The 22,021-nt window shown below is 36.5% G+C and overlaps 3 protein-coding genes across 7 annotated transcripts; 2 read left to right on the top strand and 1 right to left on the bottom strand.

The window, feature by feature from the left end:
- Positions 1–633: 633 nt before the first annotated feature.
- Positions 634–1,578, top strand: LOC106641203 (thioredoxin domain-containing protein 17). Its single transcript, XM_089592675.1, has 4 exons — positions 634–718; positions 838–1,008; positions 1,078–1,159; positions 1,238–1,578. Exons 2-4 carry the CDS (start codon positions 867–869, stop codon positions 1,392–1,394), a joined length of 381 nt encoding a protein of 126 aa, XP_089448801.1. The 5' UTR covers positions 634–718; positions 838–866; the 3' UTR covers positions 1,395–1,578.
- On the top strand, positions 667–20,382 carry LOC106641202 (calcium release-activated calcium channel protein 1). Of its 5 annotated transcripts, XM_089592673.1 has the most exons (5): positions 14,265–14,695; positions 16,173–16,302; positions 16,678–16,872; positions 18,174–18,302; positions 18,418–20,382. In XM_089592673.1, the coding sequence occupies exons 3-5, from the start codon at positions 16,711–16,713 to the stop codon at positions 18,952–18,954; spliced, it is 828 nt and encodes a 275-aa protein (XP_089448799.1). In that variant the 5' UTR covers positions 14,265–14,695; positions 16,173–16,302; positions 16,678–16,710; the 3' UTR covers positions 18,955–20,382. The 5 variants fall into 5 exon arrangements, with proteins under 5 accessions (XP_023247920.1, XP_089448800.1, XP_089448799.1 ...); XM_023392152.2 differs by lacking the exons at positions 14,265–14,695; positions 16,173–16,302 and adding an exon at positions 667–718; XM_089592674.1 differs by lacking the exons at positions 14,265–14,695; positions 16,173–16,302 and adding an exon at positions 13,778–13,865.
- LOC106641201 (SEC14-like protein 2) lies at positions 1,475–9,621 on the bottom strand. The gene is made up of 11 exons (XM_089592672.1): positions 9,380–9,621; positions 8,397–8,628; positions 3,858–3,927; positions 3,722–3,765; positions 3,322–3,439; positions 2,852–3,061; positions 2,657–2,737; positions 2,350–2,549; positions 2,120–2,265; positions 1,901–2,055; positions 1,475–1,831 (listed from the first exon to the last, which is right to left on the bottom strand). The coding sequence occupies exons 2-11, from the start codon at positions 8,445–8,447 to the stop codon at positions 1,719–1,721; spliced, it is 1,188 nt and encodes a 395-aa protein (XP_089448798.1). The 5' UTR covers positions 8,448–8,628; positions 9,380–9,621; the 3' UTR covers positions 1,475–1,718.
- Positions 20,383–22,021: the final 1,639 nt, after the last annotated feature.

Below are 22,021 nucleotides of genomic sequence, written 5' to 3'. Positions count from 1 at the left end.
TCTAATTGACCTACAAAATTCTGCTACTACAAAATAAAAAAATAAAAAATATGTTCCAATCATTGGTCACCTGATTTTTTAGTTCACTTATCGGAAATCGGAATTCGGAATTCGGATTGCCTACGGGGTAGGGGAACGGGAGTACGGGACTACGGTACGGGGGTAGACGCAACACACACTCAAGTTGAGTGACTCAACACTCAACTGACTCAACTTTGCATGTCACTAAACACATACATGTACAGTACATGTGTACTGATGTACATACAGGTCATACAGTATATATATAGTTACTTTCCCAAGTTATATGTATACAAAAACGTTACATCCCGAACGGAAATTGTAAGTAGGCGATCAGTAGGGCCTACTTAGGCTGCCTCTCTTGCCAACTGAGGTCCTACGTTGGCAGCGTCAGGTGGCGTTTGGTCACATAAAGGTAGGTTATGTAGGCTGCCTAATGAGTACCTCACGCACGCCCCCTGACGCACCTACTTGTGCCCTCAGTAGGCTGCCTAAGTAAGGCCTCATGAACTAGAGAGGCAACCGACTTTCATTTCTGTTCGGGAAGTAGGTAGAAGTATAAGTAGCGCAGTAGCGGTGTTATCTGCATTTTATCTGTAAATCTGCAATAATTTCTCAAGTATTATTTGTCGGCGAGTGATGTAAATACTTAATTATTTCCCAACGCGTCAAGTTTCTTCAGTGTAGCAGTGTTTCCGTAAGTGTAATAAATAAAATTTAATTTTTGTTCGTATCTATTGTACTGACGTTACAATTTTGTTTTACGCAGAAAAAAAGTAAGTTATTATTTTACCAAATAATCAACTCGTCTTTCAGCTTTTTGTTATCAGCACAATTTCTTAAACATGGTTATCAAACATCACGTAGAGGGTTATGCAAATTTTCTCAAATTCATTGAGAAATTCAAATCCGATCTTCCAACTTTTATCCTTTACACTGGTACTAAGCTACCTGATGGTAATAGCTGGTGTCCTGATTGCGTTGAAGGTATTGTAATTGTGAAATTTCAAGATCTTTACCTATTTTGTTGAAAGTGATATTCTTGTGTACTTGTAGCAAAACCATTTATTGATAAGGGAATTCAATCTTTGAGTAATGATTATAACTTTGTTGTTGTTGAAGTAGGCGATAGAGCTTTGTAAGTACCTGCCTACACTTTTTTTTAAGCTTTGAAATTTCTGGACGTTCAATAGATTACTGTTGAATTTTTGTTTAGTTGGAAAGATCCCAAATGTCCTTTTAGAACAAATTCAAAGGCACAAGTTAAAGTGTTACCTACACTTGTAAAATGGGGAACGCAGAAGCGTCTAGAAGGTGGTGACTTGTTAAAGGATGATCTCATTGAAATGTTATTGGCTGAGGACGATGATTGACTGCTATTTAATATCATATAAAAAAATTTTTTACTTACACAATAATATTACAATACATAGATTAATAAACTTATTATGAGGAATGTTCATGCGGTTTTATATACAATTACCATGAGCCATACATAAATATACTTTTCTATTTTGAACAAGTTATACAGTTGAATACCTATTGTTATTAGTAAAAAAATACAACCTACATAGTGTATATTTATTTACAATTTTTATATCCTTGATAAAAAAAAGAAGAAAAAAACAGTCACCCCTGTAGGATTGTAAAAATTTATAAAACTTAACATTTTCCGTTATTTACAAAAGAAAAACATCTCATGCCGATACTAATGTACTTTCATCTAAAGCTGATGGAGGGACCATACGAATGCAGTAGTGAATCTTTTTGTTTCTGAGCAGACTGTAACTGTTGTCGAATACCACGGAATCTGAAATAAAATGGAATCGTTAAAATTTAATGTCCAGATGATAAACACAATCGAATAAATGATACAAACAAATAGCTGGGGCAATGTCGCACGTAACAAGACCAACTTCGTCCGACTGTTGAGGAGATACTCGGTGAACTGGAATGATTTCCTTTTGAGATCCATCATTTCCTCTCCTGACAACTCCAAACTTGATGTCATGCTCGTCTAAATGAAACTCCCAGCTGCAAATAATAATTTTTCCTTTAACATGCGTACATACGACTTATTAAAGTACTTGGTATTCACCTCAAGAGCGATCCCACTTCATCTGGCTTGAAATCGAGTTTCAGCTTGTCACCTTTCTTGATGGTCGCGGTTGTAAATTCATCGTTCCTCTCCGCGTCGCCTTTGTTTTTGTACTGATTTTTGGGAACTTTACCACCTTGGCATATCTAGAAAGCAAAGTTGCGAGAAAAATATCATTCATTTCAAAATTGATTCATCCCGTCCTGAACGAAAAATTTAAAAACAAGCACCTTGGACGTGTATCGGGGATTACCATCGGGATCGGCTAATTTTCCTCCAAAGTGAACCGGCAGCTGATCCTCGGGAATCATCTTCAGAACGGCGTTCTTCCACTTGTTGGGATCAGACTTGTATATTTGAATCTTGGATATTGTGTACTCGTTCATAAATTTTTTGGCAATCGAGAAAGCAAACGCAAACACCTTGGGTGCTAAAAAATCGCGGGGACGTTAATTTCTATGACCACAGTATAGAAAAAAAAATAATAATAATAAAAAAAGATGCACGCAAATAGAGGCGCAAAGTGCTAAAACTTACCATTGATCATGTAACAAATTTTGAGAATTTCCGGGTAATTCGCCTCGTACATCTGAATCAGCGCTATTATGAGTTCTCCAGCTGGAGTTGAAACAAAAAGAATATCGTGCCGTGACTTGCGAGACTATTTCAAAGAGATTTTTTTTTCTTTTTTTTTTTTTTTTTTCAATCCTTTAAAAAAAGCCAAAGTCTCACCTGGCCGCCACATGAACGGTCGGAGGTTGAAATTTTCCATGTCGAAGATGACGGTGCACTGACCGGCGTCTGGTCCGAATTTTTCGCTCTGCTCTCTGCAGATTTGCAAGTACCCCTCTAGCTTTTTCACCGTCATTTTTATCATCTCCTTGCGACTGACCACATGCAGTATCCCGTAAAGGTCCAAACCGGCGAATGGCACGATTATCACTGTAAAGTCGACCATGAAAAAAAAAAAAAATTTCATTTCATTTTGTTTTATTAAATGAGAGTGAACCCAAAAATAGACACAATAATAGTACAAATGCAAAACCTGAATGCACGTGTGCACGTAAACTCAAAATAGTACAGATTAATTAAATTTAATACAAATTATAAATTATGAAAAACGTGAGTTAAACGATAAAGGCATTATTATTATTTATGTATATTTTATTTACTATAAAAAAAAAAAAAAAAAAAGAGTTTACCCGGTGCTCCGTCCTTGTCGAATCCAGAGAGGCCGTGTGGAAGGTACTCTCTCAGAATTTTCGGCTCTTCCCACTCCTGGAGCTGATCGACGTCCCAGCGCTTTCTCCAGGCCAGCGACTAGACATAAAAAAAAAACATAAATTCTTCGCCATCTCGCTAATTGAACCTAACCGAATGGACACTTTTTGAGCTTTTTGTTTTTTTTTGTTTTTTTTTTTTTGTAACAATCATGTGACACATTTTATCTGGTTCGCAAAAGTAAAAAAACTAACAACAACTTCAGCGAAATACTCCTCGATGGTAATTACATGCACATAAAAGTTATTTCTCATAAAGTGACGTTCATCGATGAGTAAAAAAAAGTAAAGCGCAGCATGATATACGTATATGTAGACTTACGTCCCTCAGCATTTTTTCGGCAGCCGCGGCATCCCATTTTCTAGCTGCAAATTGACGAATTAATAAATAACGAAACGCGTGGTTCCCTTGCGGGATCGTTAAAATTTGAATAATTAACAGTTTGCGTGGTCATCACCTCTCAGCCAGCGCAGCAAGAAGTGATCGTCGTGATAGGGTTGCAAAACGTCTTGCACGCTGCGCCTGAGCTGTTTAAAGAAAAGAGTATAAATTATTATTACTACACATTCAAAGTCTGGGTGATTAACAAGAGAGAGAGAGAGACTCTCATTGCTAAGTACTCGCGGAGGGATACGTTTTTCCGCGATTCCACGTTGATTTGCACACAGACGAGAGATGAAAAAAAAAGAAAAGAAAAAAAAAAAAAGTCGAAATCTATGACGAATATAAGCGTGTTTTTGCTTGGGTTCGCCAAGGGAAACCGGTTTCACGCGGAGAGCAATGGAGAGGAGAAAAACAGACCTTACCAAGTACTCTCGACTATCGTACGGAGTGTCCTTACACCGACGGTTGCAACGCCAAGAGAAACATTCTAAGAATTGTATACAAATAAATATCGCGCTAATGAATGGAACCGAGCGTCTGTATGGTGAATCAGTCGCGGCAGTTTTCACGTTACATGCGCGAGACTATTTTTTTTTTTTTTTTTTTTCCGAAATATTTTAAATCTCATTTTTTCAACACAGACATTTTTCATTAAATTGTACCATCGTTGATAAAAGCATTCATTTTTTTTTTTTTTTATGCACCAAGGCAAGTTTGGAGTTTAAAAATTTCAACCACGTAGATAAAAATTTTGCGCTAGTTAATTGGTACGTAACGTTTTTTTACGAGTAACAATTAAGAATTACAGCGATAATATTGCATTTTTAAATTATCTGCAAATTGCATTCTAGTTTTTGCATGTAGACGGAAACTTTTTCGTCGGACTCGAAGTTGCCGTTGATACGTACTTGCTCTACTCCGTGAAATTATCAAAATTACTTGACTAATAAATAAGAAGAAAAAAAATTGAGCAGCTTATCGTATCCTGGGCCGAAAATCCATCCATTTCGGCGGAACCTTTACAGCATTGTTTGAAAATTTTTTCGTGAAATTCCGCGCAGTTACAGTTAGAAATTTATTTTGACATTAACAACTGCTTTAACCAACATAAAGCCTAATAAAACGGCTTGAAAACAAAAAATTAAATTATTACTCTCCATGTATTGGTTCACTACTAGGTCGGCTTATACTTACTTATTTATTTAGAATCACGATAAATACAACGATTTCGGTTAACTTTTATTGGCACCTATAGGAAATAATGTTTCAAAATACATCGCTATACTGTTATCTATGGACTACAAAACGTATGCATACAAAATCATCTCAAATATCGTGAGCGAATTTTCAGTCTCGAGAATGTTTTCATAACTTTATGGCCGAGCGGCTGAATTCTTCAACTTTTACGACTTGGAAGGTAAAGTAGGTACTCATTGTAGAAATGAGACTTTGCTTTCTTCACCGCAGGAAGCTGCGCAATGATTGAAAAATACTTTTCCAAGTGGTTCCACGTCCGACGTCTATACGTTTCCTGACGCGATGATTCCATACATTACAGTAAAAATTAAACTCAAATCAACTTCATTAGAAGTAAAAAATTGACTTATTTGTCCTGTTTATCAAAAAAGCGCAATACCATTTTAAAATTTTCATTTCAATTTAGCCGTGTAACAAAAAAATTGCGTCGTTGTAATTACAATAAAAAAACTCGTGTGTTAATTTATTGAAATCATGTTCCGTGACCCTGTGGTTTTTGTTGACCCCCTTGAATATCGGCAATACTAATTGAGGCGAGTAAAAAGTTTTCCTCGTCGTATACTAATGAAAATTTAACACTTGAATTTTCTCTTACGTATACCATCACGGCTCACTGAGCCGTTACAAAATGATAATGCCATCGCAAGATCCCCACGAAAGTAATAACATTGGATCTATTTATACGCACACGCGCTTTTCATATACATTTTGCGTACATCGTTTAAATAAATTCTGATTTTTCGAAGAAAAAAAATTTAAGAATGAGGAAAGGTTTTTTATCAAGTTTACTTTGAAATGAAAAACAAGAATGTTAATTTCTTCAGGTGTTGGTTTGCAAATTTTTTTTTTTTTTTTTTTTATATTTAGATTATTTAAGGATTACGAGTAGACGCGATTTGACTTTGTGTCTATACCAATAGCAGTGGTGACAGCAATATTGTAGCATGGGGTCACAACAATTCTTTTCTTTTTTTTTTACTGCAATTTTGTACTTGCAAAGCGGTTATTGAAAATTTAATGTTTTTCAACGACACAGCGCAAATGAGTAACGCGCACAAGCTGTCAAATAGATAAAATTGATCGAAAACCAACATTATTGCTCGCTATCTGTTTTCTGTCTATAGCCGGTACTTTTTTTAATTACTTTGCGGTATAACTTTTTTTTTTTTCCTTAAAATAAAACGCCTTTTCGTGCTAGTGTTTTTTTTTCCTCACCGCAAAACTTCAACCAACAAAAAAATAAACTAACAATTTTTTAAAAGGGAAAATAAAAAATTTACAATCATTAGATTATTCCCTAACAAAGTATAACCCCTTTTTTTCCAACTACTATACGGTACACAATAGCGATTGGAAATAAAATAAAATAAAATAGTTTGTCCCACAAAAACAACGCATTACGTTTTCGGATAAAATAATTCATCGAGTGAACCTACCCAAGTCCGACTCTATATGCATCACGTTAATTTTCTCATGTTGAGCACGAGGAGAAAAAAAAAAAAAAAAAAAAAAAAAAAAAGAGAGATTGAGTGCACGTTGTATCAAAACGCAATCACTGATACGATTGCAGCAGCACGCGCAGTTTTTTTTTCCGTACATGATGTACAAAGCAAAGGAAGAGAGGAAAAAGAGTGACGCAAAAGCGACCTTGAACCTACTCAGGAAATCATCAAACGCGTCTATCGTCGCGTGCATGTGCTATTCGCAGATATAATAATATACTACAGTATGCACTATAACAATTTCCCCGAACAACTTTCCTTCCTTCGTCCACCTTTGGCGCATCCTTTCGCCGTAAAGTCCCTATATACTTACTTATTCGCCATTCCCCGTATCATCATTTCTCCTACTCGATACACATATTGCATACATATGCCCCCATAATCGCATGTAATCATTTTCCGATGCACATAAATATAATGTACCTGTACGGGGACGACCGCGACATAATATACAGTGGAGGAGCAAGCGCTTGGCATATATATGTATAACTTTTAACCATCGGTACACGACACTTGTACAGATACTTTGTACCCACGTATCCATGTAAACTTGACACAGTAAAAGTCATCCGATGTGCCCATGGATAATAACAGCTTCACACGCACAATGGAAACCATAATATAATACATGAGTCTAATTAATTGTTATCTTTATATATATGTATTATGTGTTTATGTGTAAATTACGTGCAGCACTGCAAGATAGCCTGTACTGTTGAGGTGAGTGTATATAAGTACATAGGTATCATTATACAGTTGTAGGGTGCGACTATACGACGACGATCGACGAATGAAAAAAATGTGTTCTCACGTGCATAGCAGTCGCGTCAGTCGCGATTCGCTGACCTCGTTCCGAACGCTCGGTTCGATAACCCAATACATATGTATTATTATACACGATCCACACGACGCACGGGAGTGTGCTTTTACCTCCGCACGCGTTTTTGCCGAATTCTTTCTTTTTTTTTTTTTTTTTTTCATGCATACATGTATGTTTTTTTATGCGCTAAGCAGGACGCGTTCGTGAAACACGACCTACAGTCATTCAAAGGCACTGTATGGGTTTGTATACCTACTCGGTCGAACCGTGAGTTCAATGTGATATTCCAGGCTCCCCGAGACCACCTGCGCGCACTTTAATCACAAAAAGTATACACGTACATCGGCTTCCATCGTTACAATTACCGGTGTTTGTTTTTATAGTCAGTAAAAGTAACAAACGGAATTGGAAGAAGAAAAAAAAAATCTTAGTAAATTTTTCCAACCTGTACGGGTCATTCTCGAAACGAAAGATTTGTTTTTTTTTTCCTAGACTCGCCAATACCCTTCATGTACATCGTGTACACTTTCAAAATCGTCAATCAAGCGCGTGCGACTTTATTATACCGTTGATCGCGCGCGCGAAGCGAAAAAAAACAAATATATGTTCTTCACATGACACCCGACGCGCACACTATAATAACAAAATTGTAAATATTATACGCTTGCACACACATCAATGTGCGGATTGTTACGAAAGTTGAAGGAACGAACAAATTATCGCGTGTTGTGTGTGTGTGTAAGTATATTGTAACAACGCGCTTCGGAGAGCAAAGTGAAAAAGAGAAATCCAACTTTTCCATCGCGTCTATAGTACAAGTCCACGGGAGGGTGAGCTCCCATTGCACGCTTTCGCGCTGTAATTCGCTATACTGCCGCCACTTATATATACAGTGGATTCAATCAAAAATACCGAGTTGCCAGGTAAACCCGTGCGGTTTAGCCGATATATGTATACATGTGTACGTATCATGGGAGTACGAGACGTGGTGATGTATACTTATCCGCGTTAAAACGGAGCGGCGCTTGCTTACCTTCATGAGCGCGAAGCGCTGATCGTCCGCGAGTTTGAGCGAAGGCGTCATTGCCGCGCGTGTTTCGCTTAGCTGAACTTCGCCTCCTTTTTTTTTTTTTTTTTTTTCTTTTTCTTTTCTTCCTCTTCGTCTTTTTTCCCTTTCACGCCGGTCTTGCAAACTCTCGACTGCGGCGGTGGCGGCTGTGTCCGGTGCAACCAGCCTACTTTTCTCTTATCCTTCGATTTTGCGGCTGCACGGATCAAGAGTAAAATATATGTGTATATAACAGAGGTATGCGTATCAAAGTGCGAGTAATATATATATATTGTTGCGCCAGTTTTTTTTTTTAAGTGAAAAGCGCCTACAGGATATACATACATGTCACAATCAATAACGGTATATACTTGACGTTCGATCGGCTCTCGATAAAACACCTTTTGTAATTACATATGCGTACATGATATATACTTACTTGCCTCTCTCCGGTGTACCGCACAAACGTTACAATATCATTGTACGCACATGATATATTACATGCATTTGACGATAAAGCCAAGCTTATTGTATTGTGATCTGTATCTGATATGTGAACACATGTATACGCATTTCATCTCTGTTTTTAATTAGATAAGCGTTTTGAATGTCATTGCTATCGTTTCGCGGGCGCTTTATCGGGCAAAAATGTACTTACGTTATATCCGCGGTGGATTACGTATGGAAAGCTATACACTTATACTTGCGCACGCGACATATTTGTTTTTGTGTAATAAGTCGTTAAGAGAAATATCTTTTTCTTTCTTTTTTTCATTTAGAATGAGTAAAATGTACTTTTAAATAAACGCCGCAATTCCCGCGGTTCTGTAGTACGTACATGTCGTTCGCGCGAACTGTGTTTTTTTTTTTTTTTTTTTGGAATGAAAAAAAAAAACAAAATTCAACACTTGTGCCAACTCCAATGTTATTTTCCAAAACATTAAAAAAGAAAAAAAAGTGAGACAAACCTTTTGAAGACAATACAATCTTTTATGGTAGCGCGCACAAGTATCGGAGAACAAAAGCTCGCGCTCTCGCGAACTCAGATTTATACGTACACACGTGATATTCGGTATTTTTCTACAACTCAAAATGTGTTGGGAAAAAAAAAAAATAAATAAATAAATAAACAAAAAACAAAAATGCACTACATGAGCTTCCGTGCGTCGAGCAGGGGCCGAATAGAACGAAAGCCAATCGCCGACTAAACGATAAACCTGAATAACGAAACGGCACGCCACTTACCGATGTAAGTGTACATAATGTATATATATATATATATGCACGGATGGTGTGCGTGCGTCCGTGGAGCGCAAAGGAGAAGGTCTCCCCTTCTCTCTTTTGCTCTTTTTTTTTTTTTTTTTTTTTTTGTTCCTCCCCCCCCCCCTGAGCCTTCGCTCTACTCTACTCTCCATCAGCTATAAGTAAGTATATAGCACCTTTTCATTTCTTATGTTTCACTATAAGTATATTTATAAATAAAAAGAATAGGTTGTACTTACTCTCCGCACGCATGCACACTGTACCTATACTTACCGATCCTACGTGCAGGTTTTACTTTTCCACGCCGATCTGTTGTTGTTGCTCCTCTCTCGCACTTGCATCAACAACCCATATAATATATATAGGTATAGGTATAATACCCATGGTCACAAAAATGCTCACACACACACACACAATTTACGTTATACCTTTCCTATTATGAAATTTTGCTCGGTGTTGCTCGCCGGTGCTGACCGATTCCCGATTTCCATAAGGTCATTCGCTCCTTTACCTGCACCTGCAGGTGATTCTTGATTCGATTATAATTCCCGTGGACCCTCCGCCCCCCCTGTGGAATATAATTATATACTATGCCAAAAAAACTTTCTCGATTGGCAATATGTTGACGAAACCGATCCCGTACCCCCATATGCTTGTTTTTTTTTTTTTTTTTTTCCCCTTCTGCGCTACTTATAGTGGAAACTAGCTTACTTATTCCTTCTTTTTTTTTTTTGTTTTTTTTTTTTTGTTTCTTCGCGATTACCGAACGAAAAACAAAACCAAAAAGAAAAGAAAGTGACGTGCACTTTTTTTTTTCATCTTTCTCCGCTTTGTCCCCGCGCAGATTATCTATTATATTGTTTTTCCCTTCGTTGCGCACGGAGGTATATATATATATATATATATATATATATATATATATATATACACGACGTCGAGGCCAATTCGACGCGCGCGATACTGTGCCGGTGCTTTTTAATAAAATATACTTTACCTACCTACCTCGCTCTCTTAACACTGCCGATTTTTCAGGTCTCCATCGGAGCCATACATACACAGCTACTTACTAGCGCACCGGTTGCGCAGCCTTTTTGTGCAACTCTGTAACGCATATATATATATACATATATATACATATAGGTATGAGACTGGGTCAGGTTGCAGGACTACATGCAGGGGATACCTACACAAACGCGCGGAAAACTCGTTTCGTCGCACTTTTCAAAATAGCTCATGCCAGAACAAATTGATTAAGGACGCGCACCCCCCTCCCCCTCCCCCTCCCCGCGTCAAGGATCATCTGCGCGCGTGACGGTGGCACGTGCACATAATATATAATTATGCTTTCGCCGCATCATCGATTTGACAAAGTATATATACAAAAATACGCAAGTCATAAGTATAGGTAATTTGTACCCGATTGCGTTTGTTGTTGTTCATTGCACTGTTGCAGCCTATGCACATAAATATATGTGTATATGTATATATATATAGGTACTGAGCGCGCGTGTCCGTGGACCAACTCGCGAGAGAGTTCACCGTCTCTATATATACTTAAGTACTGGTCACGGGGAAATTCCACGAGCTAGAGCAATAAAGCGAACAGGTACCTTAATCTTTGTATACGCGCTCCCCGTGTTTATATGTATATATATAATATGTACATACATATATGCCGTGCACGCTGCGAGGATACAATAATATATCGTTCCTGTGGTGCAGTGCATGCAATGAGAGTTTTTGATGGAAAATCACGGGCACACGGCGCAGTGCTGCAGATTCGTTTTGTTTCGGACCTGTGTTACTTTGTTTGCTTACAACTTTTTTTTTTTTTGTTTTTTTGTTTTTTTTTTAATATTACCCGACAGATACACACAGTTGGACGATTGTTTTATAGATTTTCTAACGCTTCGAGGTAAATTTGTTTTTGGCGATGGAAAAAAGAAAATCAATTTTGGTGAAGAAAAAAAACAAAAAAAAAAAAAAAAACCTTAGTTCCTGTACTGTGTTATAAGGAAATAATTTAATGATAAAAAAAAAAAAATGAGTATGATATATATTATTAGGGGAAAATGGTAGCGCAAGGTATTTGAAAAAGTATCCGTGCCCACGTCAAGTCGGGCCGTATTGTGCATCGTGAGGCTCGAGTGAGAAGGAGGATGTATACAACTATATATTTATATATAAAGGGAATCAAACACCCATAGTGTTGTGCAACGATAACGCGCACACGCGGTTTCGTGTGTACCTAATATGTATTTGTACGGGTGGGGAAAACATTTTTTCACCCATAGACTCCGTCACGCTTACGTGACTTTAATTAGAAAATATACCAGGTGCAACAGAGATATTTCGAGCTAACATATCTGTGCACATTTTTTCTACAAATATGTACTTTACTTGAGTTTGTCTGTATTTAAGTGTTATTGGTAAAAAAATAACCGCCCTGCTCGAATGCCAATATTTATTTTCCAGCGAGAAAATGTTTTTTTTTTTTTTTTCAATCTGAGGATGTTTTTCTAGCTTTGTGTGTTTTCAAGTTTGTTAAACTTGTACGCGGTAATACAGTATTGCTCGGAAGCATTGCGAAATTGCTTAAATATTGTAATTTGTTGCGACCTTGTTTTTATACATACGAATAGTATTGATACAACACTTTATATACATATATATATGTGTATACGTTTCTTTATCACATATAATGTTTTAACACTTCTTATCACGTTTCTACAATGTTGGGGTATTTTGTTAACGTAAGGAATTTCATTGAAAATTAACTGTTGGTACAACTGCTTTTTTGATTAAAATAATTAAAAACTCAATGCGAATGTACATTTCTATAAAATAAGTGGTTATTTTATTCAATGAATCAGCAGCCATTTAGAAAAAAAATAAAAAAACTAAATTTGCAGTAAAAATCGCATTTACTGACAAAATTTGTGGAATTTTCGTTGATTCAGCCTAAGAAAGTATAATGTAGCAATGCCTTGACTAAGAATCGACGATGTGTATCAATACTTATTTTTAATCAAGTATCAAAAAAGTTAAAATCGAATAGTTAGAGTGCTATGTTTTTTTACGCAATAATTTGGGATTTTAGTAATGATGACAAGACTAGTCTATTACCATATAAATGGTTGCACGAATAGAATATTAGGTCGCGAATACTTAAAAAAATAGAAAATTCACATTTTTGTCTGGACAGTCTGGTTTACCTAGTGGAGCACTATTCATTCATCATATGAAGAAAAAAAGATTTGACAAAATTAGTGTGGTAAAATCGAATTAGGTAAAAATAACTATTTGAGAAAAATAAAAAAGTCTCAATCTAGTAAAAAATGTTTATGAGGTAAATATTTAAGTACGATTTGATTTATAAATTTAAAGAAACGAATTTTTAGCTACTCGCAGAAACGTATGCTTTTATAATTTTCGTTCCTTCTATCGAACGATTTTTCAAAGATTCCAACGTATATTATGTACTCGTGTGATAAAAATGACAGCTCCGTATTTGGCGAAATCATCCTTGAACTTGAAACAATAATATATGTCACGATTAACTCCGATGTGCAAGTAATTTTAATAGAAGAGGCATATAGTACATACTCGTAGGTATCGCTTAAATTATTTTAATTTACGCACATACATGATACGTACATTTTAATGTATATATAATACTTACTACGCACGATGCGTTAAACGACGAATAGATAAAGCGCGTGAGTATATCACAGTCAAGTCCGTAAAACCCAAGGACGCGTCATCGTCAAATTCATTCGTTAATAATACCCCCGCAGTAAAAATGTCAAACGAATAAATAAGAAAAAGAGTAATGCCATGCGTTAAGTAAGCCTCAGGGCGATATGTTGCACTCTAACTGCAGACTCGCCAAGCATTTGGCGTTCAAACGGTCCACTAATCAACTTGGCCGAGTAGTATACCGAGATGTTTCATTTTCGCGTCGTGCCATCTCCATCGCACTTGCATCACGTGACTTATCTGTCCCATCATACACTGGTGAGATGGTCAGCGTTACGGAACGGAGCCGCAGTGATTTTTTGCACATCGCGCTCGAGCGTAGGAGTACTTGTATCTTTTTTGGAGTTTGGAGTGTGCGTTGTTGTACATGGTAATGCATGACCGGTACTTTCACCTATTTAAATACAAAAAACAAGCATTATCAGTCGGAATGTAAGTTAAACTCGTCGAGTCGAAACCCCTACCTAAATAAATTCTAAAAAAAAAGAAGAAGAAGAAGAGCTCACACAGAGATTGGTATATTCAGGTATTACCACTGTTGGTGTATCATGAATTCGAGTAAGTTTATACATATGTATACAAACAGTTTGGAAAGAGGAAACGAGAATTAACTGCTACAAGTGAGTTGCTGGGATGCGGGCAATCAAGTCGTATTGTATCGTATAACGGCAGCGCAACAGTTATGACTAACCGATGCGTGCCTTCGCTCTGCTTCTTTCGTTCTTCTGTATACTTACTCAAGTATCACAACTTGACAACACATCACCTATAAATATATACATATATAGTATCGAGAGATCAGCTGATCAGAGAGTTGGTGTTTGCGTGTGTGTGAGTTGAGATAGTTTCTCTCTCTCTCTCTTTCTTCGTCGCTTTTGGTGCTTCTGGTGTTCGTGTTATCGTGTCGTGAGTTTCAGAGAGCTGTTTTGGAGCATGGTGTGTCCACTTGACTATACCGTTGCCTGTCACTTTAAATCAGCGGTAGCACAACAAACGAAACGATCGAGCCTCTGTCTGGCCTGCATCAGCTACCTATAGGTATATAACAGCACAGAGCCGGCCGTCAAAGTCTGCAGGGCGACTTTTGTTCCACGCACTTGCGATCTCGTTTTTCTTGATTCCAATTGTATCGTTGTACATACCGCGTGTGTGCTCATTGGTCAACGTTAAATATAAATACCTATAACGCGTCCTTGCCACGAAAAGTTATGAGTGCACGTTCTTCTGCGCTTCAAGGACTTCCCACGTGAACAAACACTATGGTAAGGTACATTTATAACCTCTTTCTCGGCTCTCCTCCTGCATGTGTGTGCATGTCCCCTACTTTTTTTTCTTTCGTTTTCCTTCATTCCTCTCCGCCTTTATACATTTTGGTTTTCGATCGAAACACCATCGCTGCAACCCCCGTATCGGTACGTACAACAACCTATATACTTTCACTTTTGCAGTACGCACTAGGTATGTATATAAAAATAGTAGAGAATGAGCCAGCGCAACGAACGCAATGTGTGTGCTTTTTTTTCAATGCGCCATATGTACATGTATAGGTACACGTCATACATTGCTGATGTTTAGTAGTGGTGCTGCTATAGCCATTTTGCAATTCGCAAAGTAGAATCGCACTTGGGAGTTCTTTTTTACTCGCAGCCTTTTTTTTTTTTTTTTTTTTTTTTTTTTTGCAGTTTTACCCGAAAGACTGGCCACAGCATGCTATTATTTTTAGGCAAATATTGGCACTTGAACACGTCTTGCGAATCGCGAATGCCCTGGGTGTACCCTATACTATTGCATACTCGTGTTGCTAGCTCTGTTTTTTTTTTTTTTTTTTCACAGTCTGCAAAATTATTCGTTCTTCCTTTATTCTTCAATCGTCAAAAAGTAATTCATACCTACTGTACACTGATCAATTTAATTCTTCCAATTGAGTCGAACGACACGCTGTTATAACGCATTCCCTTGTAAAGTAACACTAGAATTATTTACAGTTTAAAATACAGTGGAATATTTTTCAACACTCATGCTACACGTCTATTTATAGTTTTCGTAACGTACATAGTCAGTGATAACAGTTTTATGATTCATGAGTACGAAAAATTTTAGGGTATCCGTTTTAGAGTAAAAAATACAATTTTCGCATGACATTCGTGAAAACGTGAGGTTTGCAATGATTTACAAAAAAGAAAAAAAAGAAAAAAAAATTCAATGAGAATCACGACAAAATTGCGCTAATTTTCATTCAAACAGCAAGAGCATTGTTATTTAATGCGATTACAGATAAACGGTCGAGTAAACTCGGAAATGGTTGATTATATTCTTGGGATAACGAATTCTACGCGAATATATAACGATCTCCGGTAATAATGTACGCAAGTATTGTTTGAATTTTTCACACGAAAAATCGCGCGTCTATTAACGTACAATTTCAGGGCTATTCTTACAAAAGTATTTTTTAATAACGGCATTGACTGGAGCTATTTAAGTTACTTCTACACTTGGGCGCGGATACTGTTTTAATTTTTTGCTAAAATTGTAGTGCAAAATCTGTTTATGTAATCACTACACTATTTTCAGCTAAACAAGCATTACAATTTTAAAAAAGAGTCAAAGTAATAATACATTTAATTTACAATGAACTTTAATATTTAAAGTGTGTTGCAATATTAATTTTCAAAAAAAAAAAAATTTTAATATTTTCTCAGTATTGTGTAACGAGTAGCGAGAAATAAAAACTTTTTTCAGCAATAGACTGCAATAGTAGTGCCCAACAAGTCTACTTACTTTGAAAATTGAGCCAAACATATATTGTTCGTAAGACGTAGTAAACGGAACTGTAAGATCACAAGTAGCAACGACTTATGCAACTTTCGAGGTAATTTTACATCGTTACGATCTTTATCACGATTTTTCCGCACTTGAAAAATACACGCGAAATACGCGAGGGATTAGACGCTGTAACCATCTCCACTTTTTGTAATTTTTACATTTACTCAGAATTAAGCTTTAAAATGTATACAAACTCGAATAGTTTAACAATAGCTAATTAAAAACACGGAGTTTCATTTTAATTTTATGTGTATATTTTCCAGTCGTTTGATACACACGAAAAACAAATTTCTTTTTTTTTTTTTTTTTTTAGAAAACGTATTGTGAATCATAAAAAAATCACATGCTAGTTAAAAATTTAATGAAAAAAATTAAGTGATAAAAAAAAATATATATTTATTCTCGTTACGTTTGATTACAGGTGCCCAAAGAGGAATCAAGAAAATAATTTTTAATGTCCGTATGGTCGACGAGCACTGGGCGAAATTCAGTGTTTGGTGCAGAAGCTAGGCCGGGCTTACCTCCTACCTCGCATCAAGCCAGTAACTTGCATTCACATGCACATTGCCACGCACCCGACAAAACTTGTTTCCACAAAAGGTCCCACTCTTGCCAGGTTTGTTGATTCTTTTTTTTTTCCCCCAAGATCACCGCATACCACCCGAACTCTTTTTCACAATTTATTATTGTACAAAAATTTTGTTCAAGTTTCATTCTTTTTTTTTTTTTTTTTCTCTCCCATATGCACCTGTACACCTTGTACCACTTGTAACCACAGTTGATTATTCAAAGGCAAAAACTCGCTTGAGTATATCATGTATCTTTCCCCACATGTACATGTTACTTTTAAAAAAAAAATTTTTTCCTTTGCTGTTGTTGTTTGGCGCACTTGATCTGTCTACTCTCATACGTGTACTTATAGAATAATAGCCGCGGCAGTGACCAATCAACATTTAATTATTATCCTTTCGCTAAAGTTCTGCGGTCTCGCCCACGACATTTGATATATTATAAACTTGTACGCGATACTGAAGACTTGAAATAGTTGCCATCGGCTGCGGTTGTAAAATTTTTCGGTGTACGTAAGCATAAATCGAAAAAAATCATACGTACACAATTCGAGCGTGAATCGGTAAAAAAAAGTACCTATAATATAAATGCCCTGGAAAAAAATATACGTGCACTTGTGCAACGTAAAGAGATATCTTGTTCTCCTATATACAGTAGGAGAGTATACTTAGCTGAAACTTTTTTTGTTCACCCTCATACACATAAAAACAAGTATCGTCCGCGAAAAACTACAGAAAACATGATGTATGTACAAGTAAATGATTTTGTTTGGTTCAGAGGTGCTAGCGTTGAAGTGCTGTTTGATCTGCTACTGCTGTTGCTGCGCGGGATTGTATAAAAAAAAAAAAAGTTTTCTAAATACAATTAAAGAAAAAACAAAAAAAAAGGTCGCAAGGCTCGGCTGATGCTTGTGTTGCATCAGGGGGACGGACAGATCTGATATAATAGAGTTAAAAAGAAAAAAGCTGTTGGGGTAGGTGTTGCCTACTGTGCTGTTGCCCGCTGCTGTACTTATATATTATATGCACGCAATGACACACGCTGCACTCAAAAAAATGCTTGCTTAACTATACTGCTGCAGGTCAGCCTAGTTTTGAAAATCTTTGTTTATGTTTTTTTTTTTTTATTTATTTTCCACTTGCTGTATGAATCCACTAACTGCTTTCGACTGCTTTTATATATACATGTATGCTAACCCACGTGTGTGCATGTGATCTGTATATTATGGCCGATGAATAAACATAAAGGGCTGTGACTGACCTCGTCGTGTGGAGGAAAAAAAATGCTTGCTAATACGTGCTTTTTTGTTGTTGTTTTGTTTCTGCCTGGTGTCGTCGTCACGTGCAGTCGAGGATGTCGCAGTCGGGTGATGGGCTTCACACTCCGGGTTACCTCGCCTGGCGCAAGCTCCAGCTTAGCAGGGCCAAGCTCAAGGCTTCGAGCAAGACGTCGGCCTTGCTCTCCGGATTTGCCATGGTAAGTTCACCCCTCAGAGAGAGAGAGAGAGAGAGAGAAAATTTATGAAAATTACATGCACACATAGTATATTTTTTTTAATGATAAAAGTACATTGACGCATTCGTGTGCACAGGTGGCGATGGTCGAGGTACAGTTAAACTCGGACACAAAGGTGCCAAAAGAGATGCTGGTTACGTTCGCCGTGTGTACGACCCTCCTGGTAGCGGTGCACATGCTCGCCCTGATGATATCTACCTGTATCCTGCCAAATATCGAGGCTGTCTGCAACCTGCACAGCATAAGTCTGGTGCATGAGTCTCCGCACGAGCGTCTCCACTGGTATATAGAGATCGCCTGGGCGTTCTCGACCCTGCTGGGCCTGCTGCTCTTCCTCGTCGAGATCGCCATACTCTGTTGGGTCAAGTTTTACGATTTTTCGCAGGTGGCCGCGTGGTCGGCCTGCATCGTCCTCGTGCCCGTCCTTATAATCTTCCTGGCTTTTGCCATACACTTTTACCGCAGCCTCGTCACCCACAAGTACGAGGTCACTGTCTCCGGTATTCGGGAGCTTGAGCTCCTCAAGGAGCAGATCGAGTCCTCGGATATCGACAGCAGGAATGGCATGAGCACTCTCGCCCGTAACACCCTGCAGATCGTTCAGATCGTTTGAGCTCAAGCACGTCTCTTTACTTATTGTTACTCCTAATAACATGTACGCACTTACTTTTTCTCTTTCCAATGCATATTGTGACAAACCGTCGTAAACAACATGACCTCCAAAGTTCCTCAGGACATATGTTTCTACTTTCTCCGTTTCTTCCATTTTTCTATTTATTCATTTTTATTTATTATTATTATTATTATTTTTTTTTTTTTAGTGATTTACCCAATTGTACGATGTAAGTGCCTGCTCGAATGGCCTGCATGAACGAGTCTGTTTGTTGTACATGTGTATCAAACATTCCTCGCTTACTCTATTGAGGAAAATCAATTCACTACAATTTTATTTTACAAAGTATCTAAGTAGGTATATACAAAAAATAACATTAAAAATGATCAATCATTGGGACTCGGCTGATAGTGAACATAGTTTTTGCAAGGTAATGGTGATTGAATCAAGGTATGATGAATACAAAGTCCCTTTAAACTTGTTGTGTATCCATAACAATAATTTGTTTGCCAATGCGTTTGTAATATACTTAATCGTTCACCAAACATGCAACGCAGACGTTAAATTTACTTATCAAAGGCTGAAATTATGACATTACACCAAGCCACCGTGACATAACAAATCAGCTTTTTTTCTTTTATTTATTTATTTATTTTTTTGAGTAGACGTTTTATAAAAATGTTTTTTCCACTTAGACAAGTGCAATTCTCACTGAAACACATAGTTCATTTAGAAATGACAAATACCATTTAAAACTGCTACTTCAAAGTGACTGCCCTTTTAATGAATCTCATGAATTCTAGAGATAAAAGTACTTAGTGGGAGGGGTCAAAATATTGTAAAAATAAAATGATCTGTGGCTCTTTCAGCGTTATTACGACATTAATTAACTGTACATAATATTACAAATGTTTTAAGTAATTTTTTCTCAGATTGAATGGTATGTTAAGATTTATATCTATATTCATATGCTTGTGCGTTAAATATTGAGCCACAAAAGTTGATAATTTATTTAGTATAAATCAAAAATTAATTGTATACACGAAAGTCTGCTACAAAATCAAATAAGTAGGAATATTTATGTCAACGTTTTTTGAGAGTCTCATAAGTTACGCTATGATGTATTGATTTAACAATTTAATGATTTTACCAAACATGTGATTATTGTATCTACATTGTATTGTATTTTAAAAGAAATACATATTAATAAGTTATTTTTATTAAATAATATTAAAATCTTTACTTAATTTTTTTTTTTTTTTTTTTTTTGCGGCATTGACCAATTGTAAGGCATTATAAAAGATCTTGTAAGATATTCTATAAATATATGTATTGCTAAGCTGACAGTTAACGAATGTGAAACGTCAAACGTTTTCATGCCATTATAAAACTTTACAAGTAAAAAGTAAAATTTTTTATTTGTTGATATACACGTAATTTTTATCTTTTTTCTGTATTCAATCCAATCAATATTTTCCTTCTCTCCTGCCTTCCTCATTGAAATGAACTTTATTCTCACTGCTATTCGTTCACTGGGCATATAATTGGATGCACATTCAGACTCAGCAGGGATAAAAAATAAAGCTTATAAAATACTTGATATTTTCATTATTCATTGTTTCGAAAATTATGAAAACTGTATCATTTCAAAAATAAAAGAATTGCAGCGATAGTGGAATCGGTATTTTTCGCCTCTATCTTGACCCTTGCGCGCTATGGAAATCAAGTCATGAGGAGAGAGAAAAGATAACTACGTGTTTCGTCCCCCAAGAGCACGCCTCATATGAAATGCCCTTACATATACTTAGTCACCAACATGAAAACTGGACACTTGCGAGAAAGTTACTGTTGATGGTTAGACATCTAGCGGATGGTTGGGGAGCAGTAGTGTGTATATGTGTGTGTGAAGGTCCCCTCCGGGGAATCAGCCATATATAACTTGGATGAATCGTTTACTTTTTTCGATGTTTTAACTACGATTCCATTTAATTCTTTTTTTTTTATTACAAAATTATATTCATTTTACCGTAAAATTCAAATTATTTTCAACAGCAGTCCAATTACTCATACTTTGGAAATGACTCGCTACAGAACTAATTAATCGAATCCAGAATGGACGTCATTCTTTTAAGAAAGAAAGTGTGGTCAAACCAGAAAAACGTCATCGATTTATTTATACGAAAAAATATTGAGATTTGAAAAGCTTTAAATAAAATAAGCACAACGTAATTTATTGTTATTTCGTGGAATACCCGAAAATATAAAATACGATTTCACACAATTGTACGTTTGTTCATGTTACAAAACATAAATATGAGTGCAACGTCCATTCCGATATACTTATCTCGTATAGAGTGTGACAGATAAACAACGTCGAATGTGACAAAAGTAGTATATTGATGGTCTTTCGGTAAAATGGCTTTTACTTATACTTACCTTTTTGGGTGTCCATGACATTGCTCTTTGCGTTATTCAGTCTAACGTTCACCGATTGCGGGATCGTGGATGTGTAGGTGGCATTTCCTCACTATACTTAGTTAATTTCATGTCCATTATTATCAGAACAATAGTTACGCAAATATATATTTACCACATACGAGCTGTTTATCGGATTTCTTGGAAATATATATATTCCATTTCCTTCGAGTTCAAAATGTCGCCCGCGTGAAGAAATTTTCAACAAAAATTATGATTTCGAATGGAAAAATATACTTACTTGTGTGTTTTTGCGTGTTTAATACTAAAAATCCACGTTTTTCGGGTGGTCGCTTTTACATGATCGTCACTCCATTGCTTGATGTATTATACCAATTGAAAAATGTGTTAAAAACGCGTAAGTCGTTCTTAAAAGTTTTCAAGATGTATAAAATCCATCACGATTGTACGAAAAAATACTACTTTGAACTTTCACGTTTAACAAATAAGTAAACGAATTTCTTTGTAAAATTATGACAATTAGCAGAGCAGTGTACGGGCTTCAAAAATACCTACAAAAATTTTGTGTATCTTCCCCTCGTGAGTCTAACAATGCGTTAATCAAGGAAATGTCCGTTATTCACAGTTGTGA

The sequence above is a fragment of the Copidosoma floridanum genome, unplaced genomic scaffold (genome assembly GCF_036245765.1).
Source record: "Copidosoma floridanum isolate Cflo_tuat_1 unplaced genomic scaffold, Cflo_Japanese_pri ptg000019l, whole genome shotgun sequence".
Classification (NCBI taxonomy): Eukaryota; Metazoa; Arthropoda; class Insecta; order Hymenoptera; family Encyrtidae; genus Copidosoma; species Copidosoma floridanum.
This window is presented reverse-complemented; position numbering and strand designations above follow the sequence as displayed.